Raw genomic sequence first — 22,860 nt, 5'->3', positions numbered from 1 at the left:
TGAGGCTGTGGGCTGGAACTGAACTCCCCACTCTTACCCTTGGCAAGCTGCTTTTTCCCTTTGCACAAAAGTACTGAGAAACTGAGAAAGAAGCCAAAATAGCCATGCAGAAGATCTGCAGCTCTTAGGCATGTTCTTGAGGAATGTGGTGAAAAGCATGCACTCTGTGGATGCAGACAACAGCCCTTGAGTGCTCTGAACTCACTCAAAGTAAAAACTGCTTTTGTCCTCTAGAAGCATGGGTGTATATCCTTGCTCCAAGCTGTTGCCATGTTCAGGGACAAGTCTTAAACATCCAGCCCCTGCAGGCATCTAATAAAACAGGAAAGACAGATGTCTTTTTTTCTTCTTCTTTTTTTGCTCCTTAGGTTTAAAAATATGCTGTAACTTCTTTCTCCTTAGAGATTTGTAGTAACTTTTGCTGTGGGCAAAGACCAGGAGTGGGAAGCAGAAGCGCTGAGGGGAGGAAATTTGATTTAGGATGGTAACCTTTACATAGTGTTTGCAATAGGTTACTGGCACTTCCTGTGGCTCTCAGGACATCTTAGTTTGAAAGAGATCTCAGACACATTCAATCACAGCTCTGAAACTAGTACCTGTTAGGAGGCTGATAATTATTCCCACAACTACTGTGACAAGTGTCCCAAGTGTGCTGAAGTAGAGATAAGACAAGGAATACCAGTTGTCTGCCAGGGCAGGCCTGAAATAAAAATGCAGAAAAAGCATTAATCTCTCATTTTCTGCTCCAAACAACTTCAAAATGTTTCTTTCCAGACAGTGTGGAAATACAGAGATACTTCTGAACCAAGTGACCTGGTAATCTTGAGCCTGTAACCCCCATACAATCATATGTACACTTAAAATTTGTTCCAAAATTTGCAGAACAAGTTTCCTTGTAAGAGACAAGGCTAATCAGTGCAGTGAGGCAATGCAGGAGACAGAGCAGGTAAAACAGCACAGCCCTGTCTCTGCTGTGAACCCAGTGCCCAGCTGAACACTCCAGTTACCCGGATGAAGGGATTAATTTCTTTAGCAAGGGTGACATTATTTAAAGGAAGGGACACAAAAAAACCCCAACAAGGAAATCAACCCCATGAAGCTCTGAACAGCCAGAACAATAGAGCAACTGTCTTTACACCTCATTCTGCTCTCCCTGATTATGGGCTCTGTTGCAACAGGTGCTTCCCAGCAGCCAGGAGCAACACTGGAGGGCTCATACAAGAGGTGTGGTATATGAAACTGGATGCTGGCACCCAGGTATGTGTCAGGGTATCTCTTGATTGTACAATGCTCTAAGGATTTGGAAACCCTAGAAATGTGTTTTTTCAGCTTCTTTCTGTTCCTACTGTTCCTTATATTGTCACTCGTGTTAAACTTAATTGTGATCATCCAGAGTATGACATTTGGCAGCTGCAGAGCAGAAGAAATCCCAAATATTTGCCCATTCTGAATATATTGAATAGAACTATTCTGCACAGACAAGTTGCTGTAGGTAGAGCTGCTAACTGGCATTTTGCCCTTTAACTGCCAATTACCCTAATTCATGTGACAGATTGTAGAAGTTAATCCAATAACTATAAATTATATCTTTGTTTAAAACTGTGGTCCACAGTGAGGCATTCCAAGCCTTTGAACTCAAATATTGAACTGAAGTTTTTCAGATCAATAGGAAGATTCACTTTGACTTATGTTGACTTCTGTGGGAAAGCTCAGACAAACTGCAGTCTGATAGGAAAAAAAAATCAGAGAAAACTGCTGTACCTCAAACAGAGTGGTAGATAAACCAGAGAAGGATAGTTATAGCAACCCAAATAAGCTGCAGATGTTTGTGTTTCTTTAAAAAAAAAAAATACATGCTTTGTTACTGCACTTGATGAATTCATATACCTTTCTGCACCTGGTGTGCTGAAAATTGTCGTTAGTGGAATTTCTGTTGATGTTAAATTTCCTGTAGATATATTACAGCCTGCAGTCGAGAGATAGAGTGGCTTGGTCCTCTCTGGAAGTGGAGGATAAATCTGAGATCCAATTCCAACCCAAAGTGAAATAACGAAGCCACTGACAAGACCCACAAATGCTCCCTGCAAAACAAAGAGTGAAACTTGGATTACATTAAAAGTATTCTTGAAAGAAACAACAACTAGATGAGTAAGAAATAGTCAAGATTATCTAAATTTTAATCTCCACAGTAGAAATTAAATATAAAGTTTGGAAGTGCTGAGGAGTTTACTTCATTCCACTTTGGGGAAATAAAATGTTTTCTTACACCTCCTGTGTATAACTCTTTTTATTTGGCCACTAGGTCTTTACAGTCAAAGGATAACTTTGGCCTGCATGGTATATAGGAAAATCTTGCTTTATTTGAGCCCTTTCTTCAACAAACAGAAGCAATTTTTCAATTTTCTCATGTGACCTGTTTTAGCAAAAAAGTCTCTCCTACATCAGAGGTAGGTGGGGTTTTGACTGAGAACTAGTAATTTTAATTTTTTTTTTTTACTTTAATATATATATAAAATGTGCAACTGCAAAGAGGTGAAGATCAGTGATTAGTAAACCTGGAAGGATTACTATTTAGTAAGCCTACCAGACTAAACCATGGACCATATTAACAAAGTCCTTTTTTGATGGAAAAGGTTTTTCCTCTGGAAACAATAATTTTATAATATGGAAGCACTCTGAGAATACCCCAATTTGGTCTGCAAGTGCTTAGACCCCATTTTCCTGTCCTGAGCCCCTTTTGCTAAGACAGGCCAGCACTCTTTGAGGTTCAGCTACATCTCAAGATGCATTGTCCCTGCTCCTAAAACTTGTTTTAAGAAATCCTTGTCAAAGTTTCATTTTTATTCAGATTACTTTCCCCCATCTGGATGCGTAAATCTCTTCATGGGATGGAAATTCAAGTTCCTGTACAGCTCCATTTGTCATTTCCTTGGGATAAGGAAGGAAGGGAGCAAGGGGAAAAGTCCTCACAGAAAGTACCAAAGACATCTCCCTTGATGCCCAACATCAAATTATTGGTGGGAGAGGGGGAAGGAGATGCCCACAATTATCAATGAATTTTGGAGAACAGGTCTTTACATTTCTACTTACAATTCCATTTGCAAAGGAGCAGAGGATTCCCAAGGCAAACAGTCCTAAAAGGGGGCCACCAACCATGCCAAAAATGCTGAGTGCTGCCTGAGGAAGGAAGAAAGTCTGCTATCAGGTGCTGTGCAAGGAAGGCAAAGCCTCCAAACTGACATGAAGAGAAGATGTTCAGAAAGAAATTATGAGAATTTTTAAAGTGGTGTACTCAGCTGCCAGGATTTGATATATGGATGCTTAAAACACAGGCTGAGCCATGGGTGGATTCACACCAGTACACAACAAAGAATAAAAACTAATCTCATAATGGTATTCAGCAATTATTTTCTTACATAATTTATTCTGGGTCATTCAACATGGGCATGAAAAAGCTGTCTGACACACCTACCTGCAACAAGGCTCCCAGAAGAGATGCCACTGCAGCCATAGCAATGCAGACTCCACCATAAAACAGGCCTGTGTGTGGAAGGCAGAACAATGTAGGCAGAACATTGTATAAATCTGCCAACGTTTGAAAATCACTAATGGAAAAGTTTCTGTCTAACCCAGCATGGCCCTAACATCTCCCAAATAAATGTGTCAACTTCAGGAGCTTTTCTAAGAGAGCCTGAGTTGGTCAAAAGGTCAGGTTTCTGTTTACATTAAGAAGAGATCATGGAAACTTGACAAAATCCTCTTTCTGTGTATTACTAGAGATTAGTTAATAAATGTCAGCCATACAGATTAGTCATAGTGGCAATAACCCACTTCTTGTTCTTATTTCTCAGCTAATCCCCAATGTCATTGTCCTCATTTTGAGGGAATGATTTTCACTTCTCAGTCTAAAGTCTAGGAAGCAAAAGAATAAATGCTGGCAGATGCCTGGGAGCTGGCACAGTGACAGAGAGCACCCCAGGTCACCAGGATACAGTGTCTCTTTCCAGGAGCTGTGACACTGGCTTCCTTGTTTTTTTCCACCTCCGCCCCTGATGAGTTTCACTGCTCTAGCAAAGTTTAATCTCACAGCTCCCTGTGAAGTGTCAGGCAACTCATGATACCACAAACAACAATTCTGGCATAAGCATTGTTTGCACAGTTTAAGACACTTCTCTCAAGTGAAACTATTTAATACTCGGTACCCTCCCACCAGTCTGCTGTGCTCCCTAGTGTGGGCAATGACACCACGTTGGCACTGAGGTGTTTTCATTCTTATTACAAACAGTTCCTTGGACTACACCTGCAGCTGGTCACAGACAGTACAAGTTGCAGACATGGCAATTGCACTTCACAGATTTAAACCATCTGCTCAGTCTAGTTCTGATTCCCATTGAGTTACATTAAGCAGAGGAGCTAAACAGAGTCACAGTCTGAGAGTATATCAGAGAAGATGTGAAATTTCCTGTTCTCTGGAATACTTTTGGGACACAATGCTATTGGTTGCATATCAATTTCAAAAATTGTTGCAAGCAGCTTCCTTTGCTTCTCATTTTTGACAGATGAAAGAAAAATTGCAGGTGTTTAAGTCAGAGATATTTGGCTTTTTAGAACTGCGAATCAAAACTGAACACAGATGCAAAGCATGTTTCCTTATTAAAGACCAAACAAGATGGTTTCCTGTTTTCCTTAAACTCACTTGTCCCTCATTTGTGTAAAACCTACATAGCTGATCTTGTCTCCCCCAAATGTTGCAGCGACATAGTCCCACTGGTGTAAATTACTTACTCCTGACATACACCATCATAAGCAAGATCTGAATCAAACCTTCATTTTGTAAAGCAAAAGCAGAAAAGATGTTTTCCAGACATACTCATCCCCATGGAAATCCATGACAGCTTCCTTTCAGAGAGAGATTTGAAGTAGGGCTTAATGAGGTCTTCAACAGTCACAGCAGCCAGAGCATTGATGCTGGAGGACACAGTACTACAGAAGGCAAGATTTATACAAATTTTTATATCTTAAAAATTGCAATCATAGATAACAGGTAGGTTACTGGCACAGAGAAGCTACCACTGTTGAGAACAGTGTCAGAAGATTAATATAAGTGCTGCATAGGTTTAAATAGCTTATTATTCCAGAGAATGCAGTTAGCAGCTTAGAAAAATTGTTTAAATTAATTATCCTTGGTGAAGACAAGGCACATACTGATGAAAATGGGTCTGGAGAACCGAACAGAAATATCTATTACATGTAGCTAGGCTGTAAACACTACTGGTATACTGATACCTTCACAGATGATCTACAGCATATATCTGGGTAGGTAAAATTCCCATATCACTGTTTACGTTTAATGCACTCTCAGAAGAGGATTCAGATAAACTAATTATGGTCACCTAAGAATTATGCATCTAGTCCAAACCAAACCAATGTAGGTTCCCTGTGGGATCAGAGAAGCCAGCACTCCTATGGCCCAGACCAGGTGATCCTTTGTCTGTGTGTATCTTGCTCTTGGCATGTGAAACAAATATTCTTCAGCATGTGAAATAAATACTTTGGCTGTTCCCTCTATTTTTGTAGCTACAAGTATTCAGAATTTTAACAAAAAATTATTCTGGTGTTACATTAGCAAGTTTCTTAATTTCTGTCTGCTTGCTATTGTTCAGAGCCTTCAATGAGAGAGACAATGCTTCTTAAAGATACTCCTTGGGAAAGCTGAACAAAACATTCCCCAGTGTGGCATTGAAGGGTATCAATCTGTCTCCTACAGTACAAATATATAGTGAATATTGTTCCATGGGATTCATTCAAGACAATTGGAAGCCAAATCACTCTGGAAAAGAAGTCTCTAAAGATCAGGGGTAAGTAAAGGTAGATGGCTTTGAAGTTATGCAGGTTTGAAACTGGAAAAAATGAGCAATAGGAAATTTCCCCAACCACAGCTATTTGGTGTAACCACCCATCTATAATACTCAAACATCCCTATAGCAGAGGGGCTTTAAAGGCAAAGAGAAGGATTTTTTAGTGTTTTACATGACATGTGGCTAGCTGTTTCCTCATTTTGTTTGTAGGGAACTCCAAACAGCTTTAAGTCATAGGACCCAAATACTGGAAACTAGGGATTTTCAAGCTGCATCATCAAGAGGTCATAGTGATTTTTTTAAGGAATAGAAATTAGCTAGACAAAGAAAAAAGTACAAAAGATATAGTAAAAATGCAAATTTAGCTCCAACAAAAAAGGGGAAAATAGGTAGTAGTTCCCAGACTATTAAATTACCTTAATGTCCCACTGTAGGCACTAGCCACAAAAAGCCCTGGCACTCCTGGAAAATCACGCATGATATCCAGCACTAGGTATGGCATTAGCTGAAAAATTCAGATTGAGAAGTATTACCATCTTGCCCTAATTTTTCATTTTATCACTGTATTGTTTTTTCACAGTCCTCTCACTGCCATTCTGTCCAGCTGTTCTAATTTTTAATGCCTTATCTTGCTCTATTTATTGATTTTTTACAGAGAAAACCAATCTTAAAATATCCACTAGAGCTACAAAGAGTCTGTTGAGACCACCTATCTGGGTGCCATCAGGACTTTAGTTTCCAGTGACAATTGTAGAGGAAGCTAGGGCTGGGCAGCAGGTAGTCTGTACTGTACATCATCTGGGTGCCACAGATGCTTTTTCTGCTGTTGACTCCACAAAAAGGGGTTTATATACAGTCCAATAACCTCAGATATTGGTACCTGAGATCAATTTCCTTATTGGAAACTGTGTGCCATTTTTTGACATTTGCAAGATCTGACTGCTGGAAAGAGAGAGGAATTTGAAGATTTTCTTCCTCTGAACCTTTTTTCTTTTCACAGATAAGTCAGTATTTTTAGTATCTTGCTTTTAGTTTCTACCAAATTAATTTCACTGATGGGAACAACTTAATTTCCTTCCAGTTTCTTCCTTGGCTCTTATTTTATTCTACCCTTAAAGACCAAGTGATCCTGCCTCAGGTGCTCCATTGTACGTGCTCTTCTCCTGGCTTTCCAGCTACTGTCCATTGGACCATTATCCAGAACTTGTGATTATCCTAGGCTTAAAAATACAAATGAAACTTATTTGATTTCCTTGGGCCCTGACTCTGGCCAGTCTACAGGCTGCCAGAACTCTTGTTCCTCAGGTAAATCTGCTGTTCAAGGTCTGTCTAGGGAGAGGTCATCATCAGTGTTGAGGTGGTTTCTCTGCAGCACAGTTTTATTGCCCATGTCTCCTCCAAAGGATGGAAGGATTCACATCACTAACAAAGAACTGCCTGCTGATAGCCCTTATCCAGGTGTGTGCTTTGGGCACAAGTAGGTTTTGAATCTGAGAAGGATTTTGCCTCAGTCAGCCCAGAGGAATTTAGGTTGGATGATACCAAGCAGCTCATCAGGACCAATATTCACTCACAAGGGCACTGCTGCTCTTTTCCCCTTACTTCTCTTGAAATCAGTTTCATGCAATGCTGACACTCCTGAACCCATTTTGGGTGAAAAACCCACACATTTGCAGAGGTGGGTGGACATAACACTCTTCACATTGCAGCTCTGCCTGCTGCCCACCTTACCAAGTGCTGAGGGATTTGAAGCTCCAGGATAGCTGGGGAATGCAGTGACTGAACAGTGCCAAGGATGGCTCTGCTGCTTTCCCCAGGTTATTCCCTCACACTGAGGTGTCAGCCTGACACAGGCTTCCAGTATTTCACTGTTTCTAACCCCCTGACTCTTGAACTGCCTTTGTCTGGTTATTGTGGCTGCAGAGGAAGGATACCCTTCCCTCACCTTCCACGAAACATGGAGCCCTACCTGGTCGAGTGCTGACACCTCGTTGTTCATCCATGGGTCACAGTCTTTGTAGATGGAGTAGAGGGCCAGCCCACACAGTGTGGCACAGACCAGGATTGCCCAGAGCCCCACCAGGTTGATGTAGAGGGACCTGCACCAACACATATGGAAATACCATGTTAGAACTCAACATCCCACAATAGACCCTGCCAAGCAGAGACCGAGGAGACGCCCTGGTCAGAGACTGCTTGCTGGCAAGGGACTCACCATATGAGTCCCAGCACCTCACCTGAAGTGACATCTCATTTCTAAATGTACAAATGACTTCTGGTTTTGGTGTCACAGTCTGAGCACTTGTGCCCTGACAATGGAGATGATGGGAGTGATACAGCAATCCCCACATTTCATCATGTGTGCAAGTTGTGCATTGCAAGCAGCAGCCCAGAGGATGCTCTTCCACACCCCTTGACAAATCCCAAGCAGATTTGTAAGGTGGGGTGCCCCAGATCCAAGTGTGGGGTACCCTATAGTCAGCACCAGCACTCCTTTTTCTCTGGAGCTGTAATATCATGTTTACACAATGCTGGGGTTGTCCTTGTAAAGCTACAAATCTCCCATTCCTCCTGATATGGTCTGTGGGAAGCAGCAATGAGAAACTGGAGCCTGGGACCTGGTCTGGAGCTGCCTCTGGCTGCCACTTCCACAAAGCAGGGATTCTCAACAAGCCCAGAGCTTCCCCTTTAGTAACTAAACAGCTTGGAGTCTGGTATCATCCAGAAACTCCATCACCTCTCCATGTCCTGTCTCAGCTTCAGATAATGGTGAGACCAGAAATGTGTTTTCAGCAGGCAATAATGCTGTCTGTGCCACACAACAGGCAGTGAAAATGTTCTTCTTGCTCAGTGAGGGCTTTTGCTTTCCTTTTAAGTCTCTGATTTTCTCAAATATTTCTAAGTTCTTGATGTCTCCTGGGTCACAAACCACTTGGTATCTCCAGGGTCACACAGTTCTTGCCTACAGTGGTCATTTCAAGCAAACATGCCCACGGGGAGCAAGGCCTTGAAAAACAGCGTTCCTTTCCAGCAGGTGCCTCCTGGTTATCTGTGTATCACTGACAGTGCTTTAACTTCCTGACAGATCACATACCCTGGACCTGTGCCAATTGGTAAGACCTCCTCTGGGAGGACATTTGGTTTCTGTGCAAACATACCCATGCTTGCAATGCTTCAGGAGGCCTTTTAGTGCTTTCAGTTCCCAAGAAAGTAAGGGGAAACAGCCTTTGTATTTCTGTAGAGAACCAGCAGGAAAAATGAAGAAGTAAACCTAACTTTATAAGCTTTGTTAGACATTGAAATGGACATTTTCAGAAAGGCATAATCTAGATTAACTAATTGAACTATCAGTTTTATACAATAGAAAAGTTATTGGCAAGCACAATGCAAACTCTTAGAAAAGATCTACATAAATAAAAGCTGATTTGTGCATAGTAGTGGAAGTTCCACATTATTGCCTTGTATTTGCAATTAGGGATGGTCTAAACACAGAACCAACAGCACTTTAAATTTCTCTCTAAACTAATTTAGTAAAAATGAAGCAGTCCTTTTCTCATAGATGCTTACATATTGATTGGATGTCTTGCATCCATTAAGCTGAAGTCGTTCCTGCACTGGCATAATCTCTGCTGATATACAACACCCAGAAACTGATTTAGCACAAAACTTAACCAATGAGTAAAATCAATCCAACTCTTTTAAACAGATGTAATAGAAGAATTAGCCTAGAGCCTGTAGTGAAGATTAGAAAGGGAAGAGAAACACATAGAAGCAAAATAAATTGTCTTGTTTTTAAGCAATTCTTGTTTGTAAACTGTGTCTGTGTTTGACAGAGAGCTGTTTTTTTCCTTCTAATTTACATCCCAGCTCACGATACACCCTATGACTAAGCACAGGAGAATAATAATTGCAGCACTGTTGAAGGGAGGTGTTTCCATTAATTCTGTGTGAGTAACACGGGGTGGAGTTTGGGTGAAGTAGGCATTTTGACTGCAGAAAGCTTATTTTCAATTTTTTGTTTCAGTCTGGCTCTAAGAATTTAGCACTGAAATATGCCAGCTGATGACCTTGAAAGAAAGAGAAAAACGTGTTAGTAGCCTATATTTTTCTGACAGTGTAGCTCTCCTGCTCTGAGTGCCTCTTATCATTCAGATAAGATATTATTCAATTATGTTCAATTTGCCTAGTCATTGTTAGAAGATGACATGAATGTGCTCCTACCTACTGGTGCTTCTTGAATGGGGTGAAATCCTTTCCCAGAGCCTGAGAAAATTCCTGTTCTTGTGCCACTGTTAAAGGCCTTCCCAAAACCTACAAGCTGGGATCTGTGAAGGAATTATTTTCTGATCTCTGATGTTACTGTCTCCTAAGAAGCCTCACAGTAAATGGCATAGAGGTAAAAAAAAACTATTACTTTGACCTGGTGACATTTTGCACTTCTGTGTACAGATTAAATAACAATAAGAGGGACAGACCAACAATATTACCTGCCAAATGTGTTTAATTACATTGGAATATGAACTAGATAGTCACCACAGAATAGCAGGGTTTCTAATTGTGACAAGCTGCAGCTATTATGCAAAATGATTTCTCCATGCAGAGAAAATGTCTTGCACAAGTGAGGCACATGCAAGATGCCACGGATTCCAACCAGCCATGCCAGCAGGACAGGGCTCTACTGATTAAGGCTCTGCAACCATTAATATGAGAGCCTAAATTCCATCCAAGCCCCTACAGAACCAGATAGCTTCCAGCCCTGGCCAAAGCTGCTGCAACAGCTCAGAAAACCTACCCTGAGGCTGCCATGGTGTCAGATGCCCTTTGGTCATACTCTGCTTCTGAGTAACTCTGGAGTTGTCTGCTCTCAAAGAGGAGGGCACAAGAGAGGGGTGCAGCCCTAAGTGGAGCAGGTGCTGGGAAGAACAGCCTGACTGGCACACAAATCTGGCACAATGTATGTGTCTATTGTACACACAGTCATTCCAGGGAGATGTGGGATGTGCCTCCTGCCTCTGCAGTGCTGAGAGCCCAGAACCCAGCCACGTGCCAAAGCAATCAGGTATGCTGGTGATGTGGCAGGGAGCGCTGGAGATAACGAGCATCAGCTCATTCCTGTCTGCAGCACAAATGGCTGAAAAGCAGATTTTCCTTACTGATATAAACAAAATATTTCAGTTGTAAATGGTGCATGATTTTGTGGGTATTTTGATAACTTCATGAAGTGAAAGCCTTCATAAAGCTTTTCCTCTGTATGTCACTGTACCATAGAATGATAGAATGTATAGGGACACAGTTATGATGTGTGATTCTATATTTCTTGTATAAATGAACTTCATGAGATCACTAGCAATTCTTAAACCCTGAGCTGTGAACTAATGGAATGATACTAAAGATAAAGATAAGATAATAAAGCATCCTCGAGTAAAGGCTCCTCAGAAAAGTTTACATTCAAGGAAAATATAACCCTCTGCCAGTTTCCACACTTAATTCCTTCAAAAAATGAACACAAAACACATAATTACTCAGCAATTTTATCACTGAATAGGTAATTTCTGGATTTCCTCACACCTATATTCATTGTTATGGAAAGCTTTTTTTAGTCTTTACTCATGCAAAATGCCCACACAATGATCTAGGTTTAGTAGAGCAGCAATTCAAGATACTGCCTTGATATGACTTCAGCATAAGTACTATAATGTTTAGCCTTTAGACTGCATATAAACTTAATGCAGCTATTTCTATATGAGAATATTGGCACAGTGAAACATTCAGGCACAAAGTTCAATGTTACAGCAATCACATGTAATTAATATACCAGTACTTATTGTGCCAAATTTCTTCTACCTGGTCCACAAAACAGAAGGCAAAAGTTGTCAGCCTTTATAGCTGTGATTTATACAGAAAAAATACCACCACATTCCTTTTAAGAAAATCTCTCTTATAAAGAACAGCCACTAAATTCTGCTAAATTCAGACAGTTACTACAGACAGACTTACAATTTTGCGTGGAATCTGTTTTTGCATGCAATGTATCTCTGGACTTGAGATTGGTTAACCCCATATATACCAGTCCATGTGAAAGTCCCACCTATAACAATCGTCCAGAAAGTGTGCCTTTGCAAAGGATTGGGATCAAAGCTACAACAAGAGGAAAGAGAGAAAACAAATTCAGAATATGAAAGTCTTCTTAATATAAATTATTATAATCTTATAAATTCTTATAAATTCTTCTCTTCTTAATGTAACAACCTTAATGCTTAGAAGAAATAATTTCTCCATGCTTGTTCTAATACAAACTTCCTTAATTTGGCCAGATTTTGAACATTAAGTTACTCCAACTTTACGTCAAGTCACAGAAAGCAAATTTTAAAACTCAGAGCTGATATCCTGAGCCAATGAAACACTCTGAACTGTCCAAAGGTGAAGCTGGAGAGCTTTATTTGCCTATAAACTACAGTCTTATGTAAAGTTGTATCATGCTTGTGATGGTTGTGATGAAATGATGCTGCAGTAAAAAGCGTAACGTGCTTGCTTATCTAGAGGGACATCAGTCTAACACCAGTATAAAGGTGTGTTTACAATTCCAGCCTTTGTGGACAGAGCCTCTATAAAACATTTCGCTGGTTTAGCTCTAAGTAAATAGCAGATTTTAGGTGGCCATGAAGAATTATTATTTTAAAACCAAACTTTAATATAGCAATAAATTATATTTATCTTGGTGAACATTTTAGTATTTTCACCTATTACATCCTTTATTCCTTTTCTTTTTCCATCTCTGAACTCTGTGACTGGGAGAAGAATCAATGCAGTACAACTACTGCAAATGAGCCAAACAGATTGAAATAAATTACTGTTCATAAGACAAAAAATACCCATAGATGAATTACTTATTGAATAATTTGGTGAAGAATTTTACAGGACAACCTGATTAATATTGTGAACTGATAGACAAAGGACAAATCACAATATGTGTCATACTAAACTTTCACTAATAGCACTGGATGAAGGTTCTCAGAAGAATCTTGTATTCATCAAAGGTACAATAACTTTTTTACTTGAAATAGTTTTTGATTCAGCATTGTCAGGCTGAATATTCTTGAACTTGTAAAGTGGTATTTTTAGGCTATGATTACTAACAATAATGGAGGGTTAAATACTATTTAAACTGCTTTTATTTTTTCTTTCAGGGAAAAGAAAAGCATTTCCCTTTTTCAGATTAGGCAAAAATGATTATTTTCCTATTTGTTTTGGCCCAGTCACTGAAGTGCCAAATCAGCTGTTCACAAATTGTATTTATAAAAACAAATGTGCTCCCCTATTTACCACTCTCTTTCAGTGGAAACCCAAATGTATCCTTAAAACACCTACTTGGCAAAGTAAAAAGGTTTTTCTCTTTCCAGGATTTTGCATGGTGTGAAACTTAAAAAATATCCCTCAAACTAGGTAAGCTTGTTTAAAAATATACAGAAACTGGGTCACAACTTCTGCCTTCCTCCTCCTTCAGAAGCAGTTTGATTTCACAGTTAGTCACATGGGCTCTGCTTATAGGAATAGAGAGGCACATCCTCTGCAAGTACAAACTCACTCCCAGAAGTTTAATCTTCCTCCATGGTAGGAATCATTTACAATGCGTCCAATTCCCTCCTGAACCACCACAGCTCGTATAATCACAGATGAAAATCCAGCAACCATGATTCCAACCTGGAAAACATCTGTCCACACCACTGCCTTCAGACCACCCTGCAAGAGGAACAGCATGTATCAGGTACAAGGCATCAGCATTCCTGCTTGGCACTCACATTGAACCAACAGAAACATTGCCATCTGTATTATGGGTAATAGATGAATTTCATCTTTAGTGGAACTAATTCTGTACTGATGTCTTTAGGAATTGTACTCTGGAAGCTGTTCAGGACATCCTGGCCCTTTTTTGAAGTGCATGGGAATTTATTTTGGCAGCACACATAGTTTAATCCAGTATTACCTTCACCACATAACCTGTTTCAGAAGTTTGTATCAAAAGATAAATTTTCAGACAGTGCTCATCTTACTTACATACAGTATCACTAACTCCAGAAGGTATACCATTCATCTGAATAAAAATAAAAATTATTTAATCCACCTTATGCAAATAAATTTGTCACTGAGGTTCCATTTCATAATTTCTAGATACTTGGGCAATTAACACTAAATTAAAGACCAATCTGTTCATGTGGCATGCTATTTTCAGTGGCTCTATTCAATAATACACAAGACTCTTACAGTTGCACTGAGGTGTTTGACAAATTGCTCAGCAAAACTCTACAAGATCAGAAGAAAAATCACAGGAGGATTTCTAGGAAAGGGAAATCTACCTTTTTTGCTATTTTTTCAGCAACAACAGAAGTTTGAGTGTATCATAACAAAAGAGATTTCAGTTGCGTAGTGGCTGCCTATGAGTTCAGAGAGGTTGAATATGGTCCTGTGGCTACACCTGTAAAATGTAATTCCATGGAGTAACCTGATTATTAGGCTACTTTTTAATAAATTCCATATTTGATGTGAGAGGTGAAAGGAACAGATTTTTTTCAACTGAAGGGCCCACATACCAATGTGCAGTAGAATGTGCAGACCACGCCAGTCGCCACCACGGCGCCCCACAAGTCAAAGCCAGTGACTGGAAGAGAGGGAAACAGCACCAGTGTGAATGAAGCACTGGAGACAAAACACTGAAGGTCAATTACTGGAAAAAGCTAGGAATAAATTAAATGCAAAAGTAGGAGGCATAAATGGCAATGAAAAGATTAGTGTGTCTAAACCATGGGATTCACCCTAACCAGTCCTAAAACTGAAACACTTGTTACATATTTGGAAACTGCTAAAAAGTGGAGATTTATTTCAGGATCTAGGAAGCTATTTGCCTTTAATGTGAATGCTACCAAACAACACATCCAATATGTCCCAACTCAGGAAGGTTTTAAAATACATGTCCTTCCTTGAAACACCTGTGTAGCTGCTACCAAACCCTTAGGCAGGGATTTAAGCAAGCAAAAAGCATTGGGGTTCTCCACAGAGAAAAGGTTGTTCAAGCATTGTCTGGAAGAAGTGCATCAGAATAAAAGCCTTTCTTTTCTTCTTCCTTCTCTTAAGAATCATATGTTTCTGCGATACAGCACTGTGCTGTGGCTGGCATACAGGCTTTCACTGCCCTGGCTTGGCATGCTCACCTGCTGCCAGGCAGGGCATCAGGGGCCCCCTGGCAGAGAGCACAGGCTAATGAGAAACACTGAAACAAAACTAGAGAAAAAAATAAGTTATTCTATTTAGGAGCCAGCTAAATCATAGCTTGGTTTAGCATGTATTTGCAAGGCAAATATAAATATCAAAAGACACAAAACCTATGAGACTTAAACACCAGAGGAAATCAGTACAGAGAGTGTTGGGATTTTTCCTCCTTTTTGTTCAATAAACAGGGCAAAAAAACATTCAATAAGCAGAAAAAACTGTGGCTAAATTTTAGCTAAAATGATTCAATTTTTTATTTACATTTTGTTATTCCCTTCTCTTGCCAAATGAACAAATTAATGGTCTCAGATTAAAAGTTTAATTTGGCTCTATAGGAAAGCATTTGCCCTTTGAGAAATGAATGTGCCTCATTTTCAAATCAAAGAGTCATTGTGAAGTAGAAAATGGAAATATTTAACTTTGTAGATATCACAATAAACATCTTAAGTTAACAATCTCTTTGCTGTTGATTTGCTTTTCCTGGGAAAATGACGGACCACATTAAAAAGATCCAGGCAGCCCAAAATCATATTTACAGAACTTTTGCCTTGCTCTCATCTTGAAGAATAGCACTTAACTGGAAGAATTAAATTTGTCTTTAGTGCCTGCATTGCCTTCAAAATTTACTTAAGTTTTCTCAACTTTTCTGAGTAAGCCATTATCTACAGGTATTGCATCAGAGGTAGAGTAAATCAGAGCCAGTATTCCCATAAATCTCTTCAGTAATTTCTTACAGGCAGGGATAAAGGGACTAGGATTACAGAGTTCCCATTAAAAAACTTCACAGTCAAGCCCTGAGCTATATTTTTAGGTGTTGCAAAACAAAAAAACAAAAAAAAAACCAACCCACCATACCAATACTATATGCAGAAGAAATTATACCAGCAGAAGAACAGATGCAGTATACTCATCTTACCTTGATTTAGTGCTAAAGCTGGAGCATAAATTACAATACCGGTGTATAAAGTCTAGAGCAAGGGAAAAAAAAATCAAAATAAATGTAAACTTCTGGAAAGGTGATAACTTTCTGAGATTATTTATTTTCAATCATCTATGTACTCTACATTTCCTAAATCCATATCTGTTGACAAATAATTCCAGTTAGAAGACAAATGTCTAAGACTATTAAGCTCTGCATTCTCACAGCCTAGTGTCCTTAAAAAAATACCAGAGACTCTTAAATGTAAAATCTATCTTCATTTTCTCCTGGCTTTTATCATTAACTTATTCTATTCCTTTAAAACTGTAAAGGAAATAAGAGCAAAAGGAAGTTAATGAGGTTTACACATGATCTGTCAAGGAATCTATTACTATTATTTTCTCAGTCTGGAGATCAATATGCCTTTCAGTATGCAGCTATAATTCATGTGAGTAAGAACACAAAATATGACATTAGTTAGACATTACGGGTAGCATTACAAGAATTGTAACCTTCAGCCTGTAAAACTAAGCCAAATGTGATTATATTTTCAACCACAGTAAAGAGACTGACAAATCAAGGAGCTACTCCATCTACCTCTGTGGGCACAATGGGATTCATACACTGACATCCTCAATTTCTTTGTATATGGTTTTAAATCCTGTTTGCTTTTTTAGCACTGTTATTAGTGCCTCAAGTTCAGCTGTGACATGGGTCAGGGGAATACAGCTTCCGACGTCCTGATTACTTCTGTGAAGGTCAATGGTCTTGATTCATAGCATCTGGATCACCAATAGGTCATGAGCTGATGTGCATCAGCTTCCCATGGCTGGACTTTTCTGACTTTCTGATTTACAGGGATGGGATTTGGGCATGGAAAAACAGCAGAATCAGATGGCATCCAGGATTCAGCCAGCTTCTGCCCTTCCTGCAAGTGTCCACCCTAGGCACAGGTGGCAAACCAGAGCAGGATTGCTAACCACTGAATTACTTGCCATGGCTTTTGAGCAGATCAAAGCCAGTCCCCGAGGTGGAGCTCTATCACATGGCCAATGGCCATGCCGGGGACAGAGCCAAGAGGTAATGGGAGCGAGCAGTTCCCTAGGTGTATGAGGAAATTAGTATGGAAAAGCTGCATCTCCCAGCCCAACCTAATGGCCCTGACCCGCTGCTGCACACCTGCTACAAGCACATTCCAGAAAGGATGGGGGGGCCGTTGGGGAAATAGTTATTCCTACCTGTGTGCTACTCCTTGCTCCTGTGTGTGCATGCTTGTTTCTCTCAGTGCCTTGAGTCCTCTCTAGATATTCAAATATAGCTTTAATGACAAGAAAGCTGCCAGTCCTGACTAACCCCTGGTGAATATCTTCTCAGAACTACCTACATCACTTCCTAGCCAGCTCCTGACACCTGTCTAGTCCAGTTAATGTTTGACTTGCCATCCATAAAGTGGTAACATACTGTCAGCATGTGCTGCTGAAACACAGAATCATAGAATGATTGTGCTGGAAGGGTCCTTTAAAGAACATCTAGTCCAATGCTTCTGCCATGGACAGGTACACCTTCCACTAGATCAAATTGGGGCTCAGAGCCCCATCCAGCCTGACTTTGAACACTTCCAGGGATGGGCCATTGCACTGCTTCTCCAGGCTACCTGGTCCAGTATCCCACTATCCTTGTTGCAAATACATTCTTCTTTATATTCACTCAAAATCTATCTTCCTTTAAATTTTAAGTTTAAAATTATCATCCCTTGTCCTGTTACTACAGCCTTGGTTAAAAAGTCTCTCTCCACCTTTCTCATAATCCCTCTTTGAAAGGCTGCAATAAGGTCTCCCCACAGCCTTCTCAAAGTTTAACAATTAATCCCAACTTTTTCAGCCTTTCTTCACAGGAGAGGTGTTCTACCCCGAGACCATTTTTGTTGTCATCCTCTGGACCCTCTCCAAGAGATCCATTTCTTTCTTTCTCTGGGGACCCACAGCTAGACGCAGTACTTCAGGTGGGGTCACACAAGAGTGGAGTAGACAGGGAGAATGGCCTCCCTCACCCTGCAGACCACGCTTCCTTGGGTGAAGGATAGAACTGGCTTTCTGGGCTGTGACCAGACTTTCTGGCTCATGTCAATCTTGTCATCCACCAGTATCTCCAAGTTCTCCCCTGCAAGGCTGCTCCCTTCAGTCTATACTGATATTTGTGATTGCCCTGATCCATGTGCAGGACCTTGCACATAGGTTTGTTGAACTTTATGATGCCACTCCTCAATCTGTCAAAGTCCCTCTGGATGGTGTCCTTTCCCTTTAGCAAGTCAGCTGCACCACTGAGCATGGTGTCATGCACAAACCTGCTGAGGGTGACCTCATTCTCACTATCTATGTCATTAATGAAGGTGTTAAATATTATTGGTTCCAGCACATACAGCACTCATAACTGGTTTCCATCTGAGTATTTAACTATTGACTGCAATGCTTTGGATGCAATCATCAAGTTAATTCTTTTTCCTTTTAATAGCCCATCAGTCAAACTTGTACCCCTTCAAGCCTGTTAATTCAAGGGATTCAGCATGAGAATTTGTGGCTTTCTCACACACAACGAATAAGCACCAGAAGCTTTGAACCATTGGAAATTAAAATTTGTTACAACTACAATCACATTTTTGTGTCAATTTAAATACGACTGATACAATCTTTCCACTTCTTCAGTAGGGTTTTTTTGGTTGTATCATTATATATCCTTTTCTTTACCTTCTTTTAAGTATGAATATTCACAGAAGAGTTAAAATTGCACCATTAAAATCTTGAGAGGCTTTCTTTCCTCACTAGTATTTAATTTATTCAGGTTAAATTGTAAGTGCTTGGCAGAGAAAGCCACATATAGATCTTTGGTTAATTTCCTCGAGCACATATTTAAGTTGCATAGAATTATTTTTCTTGTCTTTGCAGGCAAAGATTATGCTTAGCTCTTCCAATTTATGCAATTGTAATGTCATCACATATGCTGGTGAAACAGTGTCAGGTTTCACACTTGCCAGCACTCTGCTTTTTCCATGAGTTTCTGTATCTGTAAAAACCAGCTAAGCAGCACTGCTCAAATAAGTAATGAGCACTGCATTGGGAACCATCTTACAAGTGTGATTTCCCTGTAACTTCTGGTGAAAATATACAATAATGGACAAAAAACAAGCATGTAACTTAAAAAGCTTTTGACTGCATAGTCATTCTTACTTTGAATTAACCCAAAAGTCCACTTCAAAATTGTGAAAAGAACACATTTTTGTTCTGGTGCATTTGACATACTCTCACTGACACTTAAAAGCTGTGGTCCTGTACTGACTCTTTGAAAGGGCCAGATACAGCAAACTGTACCAACCGTAATTTCAGAGATCACTTTAGTTTAACATTGCCCAGAGCAGTAATCTTCTACTTCTCAGTTTGCAGACACCTAAGGATTTTCCAGTGGTGGTGGTGCAGTAAGTGAATGGCAGCTCCTGACAGCCTGTTTTGTCACCTCTCACTGACCCTTGTGAATCAGTCGGACTCCAAGAATCCTCATCCCAGAGGATGAAAACTGCCAGAGACAATTGGCGCATGTTTATATTCTGAACTCATTGTGGGATTCTCCAGCAGATGAGTGAATCACTGCTCTTCACACTTCTAGCCTGTAGTGAAGGGTCACTCTCTCTTGGCATGGTGCTCATGTCAAGTGACTGCTCTGGGCATTCAGCAGTGCCCACAGAGGCCCAAGAGGCAGAGACCTCACGGCTGTGGAGCAGAAAGAGTTTTGTTTCTCCTGTTCCCAGCCACCCAGCCACTATGCTAACCTCATCAGCTGCTCAGAGAAAACAGCCAGTGACACTCAACCAAATAATTTCAGTGGCCCTGAGGACCACAGAACAGCTTTGAAGTTTACTTGCCGTTTGTATTATGAAAAGGACCGTTCCACAGAGGCGTAGATACTTATTAAATCGAAGTTCTAAATACTGCAAAAAAGAAGAAAAAACAAAAGCTTATATTGAAATTTGGCACTATTGACAGGACTAGAATGAAGTGATGAGCAATACAGAAAGAGCAGAGTGCAATTTTTACATTTTCATGATGGCCAAAACTCTTAGAGTCTCCTTGTTTGATATCTCTTTCAACTTGGTTTGGTATTTCTTTACAGACCTCACCACTGGGTAATTACACACAAACAAGTGAAGTAGGCATAAGCCAGTCACTATACAAGGGAGGCTACAGAAAAGACTAGGACATATTATCACAGAATCTCTAAATATGTTGATTTGAAAGGGACAAAGATACACAAGAATCATCAAGTCCAACTCTTGACTCTGCAGAAGGAAACATAAAAGTTTCAAATTTTTAGCAGCCAAAAAGTAGAACCCACTAGTTTTGTGAAATCAAAGAGAAAAAGAAAATATTGTGACTATTCCTACATCTTAGTCAGTTTGGAAACTCTGTCATTATGTGTGACCATCTGAACTGCTGCAAGAGAAGGCAAAAGATTTTCAGTGGTCAGCAGCTTGTCCCCATGTTAACCTCACCTTCTGCACTGCCCAAGGCAGCCTGCTTACCTACTGTAAGTCAACTTTTAGCTTTTTGTGAAAAAGGAACCCTCACTTTTCTATCAAGCCTGGAACAGCACAGCCTCTAAATGAGTCTGTCATGCTGTAGAGCAGATTTCTTACCACCATCTGTCCTAAAAAACCCTCTTGGTGTGTGTGGTTGTACAAAAGAAATCTTATTTGCCTGATGAATCTGTTCAATCAACACAGATAAATACTGAAGCACCTCAAAGGGCTCACTCATGAACTGAGCATTCAAAATGTGATCTGTGAGCACATCCACACAAGGAAGCAGTCTTGAATCCCTGGACAGACACAAACAGTTGTTAAAAATTTGAACTCTGTCCACAGATAGAAGATATATCTTTTATAGGTGCATTACTGATTCAACACCAAGATAATTCAGCGAGTTTCCAGTAATGATCATAAGCCTTTACTTAAAAGACCCCTATTTAAGTATCATCATGACAGTCCAAAGATTAGTAGATTAAAATGCGCTGGAAGACACCAGAGATTCCTGTTGGTGAATTCTTATCTATATCTACCAACAGAAATCTTGTTTTCAGCCTCCAGTGCTGCAATGCCTCTGTTCAGTGTAATAAAATGCTAAAGACCAAAGTAGCCAGTCAAGGACTTTCACCTGCACCGATGCTCCTTTTCCAAAGTTCTCTGCAAAATGAGCAGTTTGCTTCCAAATCTGCTTTATCTCTGTGCAGGAAGATAAACAGGTTGCATGGACATTCTGAATCAGACAAAAGCACTGACCAGATGCTTCCCCATCCCTGTCAGACTTGACCTGTGATTATCCCACTACCCCAGCCGTCTCTGTGCTGATGGCTACAGCTTCAACTTGCATGCTGGGCTGATGACCAGCTCAGCATTATTTTGGTGGAAGTAAGAAAACTTTCAGAGACACAGAGCACTTGCTGACCTCCTTGTGTAGTCATGATGGAGAAGACATTCAGTAGTGTAAACAGCCTCAGGTGACAAGGAGTGTCTTCAAAATCTCTAGGAACAGCACTAATATATACTCTGCCAGAGGGGGACTTTTGTGGTAGCATCTAAGCTTAACAACCAATCCAGAGAGAGCGTGATGTGATAACTCTGGTTCATATAGTAGATGCTTTTGTGCTCTGGTTTTAATACATTAATTACAGATGATTAATGACATGTCACAATCCAAGCTGCACTAGTATTAATCCACCTACTGAACTGAGTATCTGGCATGAGGAAACAAATCTGGTATGACACAGTTCCTGAGCTAAGGCAGCAGGGTTGAGCATCACTTGTCTGCAGAGACAGTATGGGCAGACTTGTGAACAGAGAGGGCTGCAGACTGCTCTCAGGAGTGTGGTGACATAGGACAGCCCAGAGTGCAGGGAATTTGGGGGAAGAGAAGGTGGAGGGAAGACATGTGAAAGTAGGCATGAGAAGCCCCCCGTTTTAGGAGCTGGGGAGGGATTCTTTCCACTCCACTTTACCTCATAGGTGCTGGTAATGCCCAGCTTGTAGAAGACAGGCAGGAAGATCTCAGCACTGCACAGCACCACCAGGGCATAGGTGATGGCAAAGATGCAGAAGACGGCACCATAGCGATAGATCTCAGCAGGGGTGCCCAGCACCGTGACGGCCGACATAAAGCTGGCAGTGAGGGACAGTGCCACCGGGAGGGCACTCATGCTGCGGCCAGCCATGAGGAAGTCCTTTGATGTCTTCTGCGTGCCTCCCGCGAAGGCGTAGTAGATGCCAATGATGGCTGAGATGAGCAGCATGGCCGCAAAGACCACATAGTCCCACACGGTGAAGCGCGCCATTCTACCGGAGGAACTCACCCTCGGAAGCAAGGACCTTCCCCAAAATCAGAGGGGCTGCTGCTGCCTCCGCAGGGCTGGCACGGGGTGCATCAGCAGGAGGACGCAGATGGGAACGGGGAAGGTGCAGTGACACCAGCGAGACAGAAGCAAAAAGGTGCGATGCGGTGTGCGCAGGTGGGACAGCGATGGGGTGCGGTGTCCCCTGCCGGGATAGGTGCGGTGTCCCCGCCGGGATGGGCGCGCTGTCCCCCGCCGGGATAGGTGCGGTATCCCCGCCGGGATAGGTGCGGTGTCCCCGCCGGAATAGGTGCGGTGTCCCCCGCCGGGATAGGTGCGGTGTCCCCCGCCGGGATAGGTGCGGTGTCCCCCGCCGGGATAGGTGCGGTGTCCCCCGCCGGGATAGGTGCGGTGTCCCCGCCGGGATAGGCGCGGTGTCCCCGCCGG

General features: G+C 41.1%; 1 protein-coding gene across 1 annotated transcript in view; it reads right to left on the bottom strand.

The window, feature by feature from the left end:
- The window catches only part of SLC5A8 (solute carrier family 5 member 8), a 29,562-nt gene extending 7,146 nt beyond the window's left edge, over positions 1 to 22,416 (bottom strand). Inside the window, exons 1-13 of the mRNA XM_056516374.1 lie at positions 22,084 to 22,416; positions 19,955 to 20,020; positions 16,039 to 16,090; positions 14,447 to 14,514; positions 13,444 to 13,598; positions 11,856 to 11,996; positions 7,828 to 7,957; positions 6,275 to 6,363; positions 4,871 to 4,983; positions 3,473 to 3,540; positions 3,091 to 3,177; positions 1,888 to 2,081; positions 597 to 700 (exon numbers count right to left, since the gene is read on the bottom strand). Coding sequence (XP_056372349.1) covers positions 597 to 700; positions 1,888 to 2,081; positions 3,091 to 3,177; positions 3,473 to 3,540; positions 4,871 to 4,983; positions 6,275 to 6,363; positions 7,828 to 7,957; positions 11,856 to 11,996; positions 13,444 to 13,598; positions 14,447 to 14,514; positions 16,039 to 16,090; positions 19,955 to 20,020; positions 22,084 to 22,416 — 1,600 coding nt within the window. The remainder of the gene's footprint in view (positions 1 to 596; positions 701 to 1,887; positions 2,082 to 3,090; positions 3,178 to 3,472; positions 3,541 to 4,870; positions 4,984 to 6,274; positions 6,364 to 7,827; positions 7,958 to 11,855; positions 11,997 to 13,443; positions 13,599 to 14,446; positions 14,515 to 16,038; positions 16,091 to 19,954; positions 20,021 to 22,083) is intronic.
- Between the last annotated feature and the right edge of the window lie 444 nt (positions 22,417 to 22,860).

The sequence above is a fragment of the Oenanthe melanoleuca genome, chromosome 1A (genome assembly GCF_029582105.1).
Source record: "Oenanthe melanoleuca isolate GR-GAL-2019-014 chromosome 1A, OMel1.0, whole genome shotgun sequence".
Classification (NCBI taxonomy): Eukaryota; Metazoa; Chordata; class Aves; order Passeriformes; family Muscicapidae; genus Oenanthe; species Oenanthe melanoleuca.
Note: the sequence above shows the minus strand (reverse complement) of the source record. Positions and strands in the feature narration are given on the sequence as shown.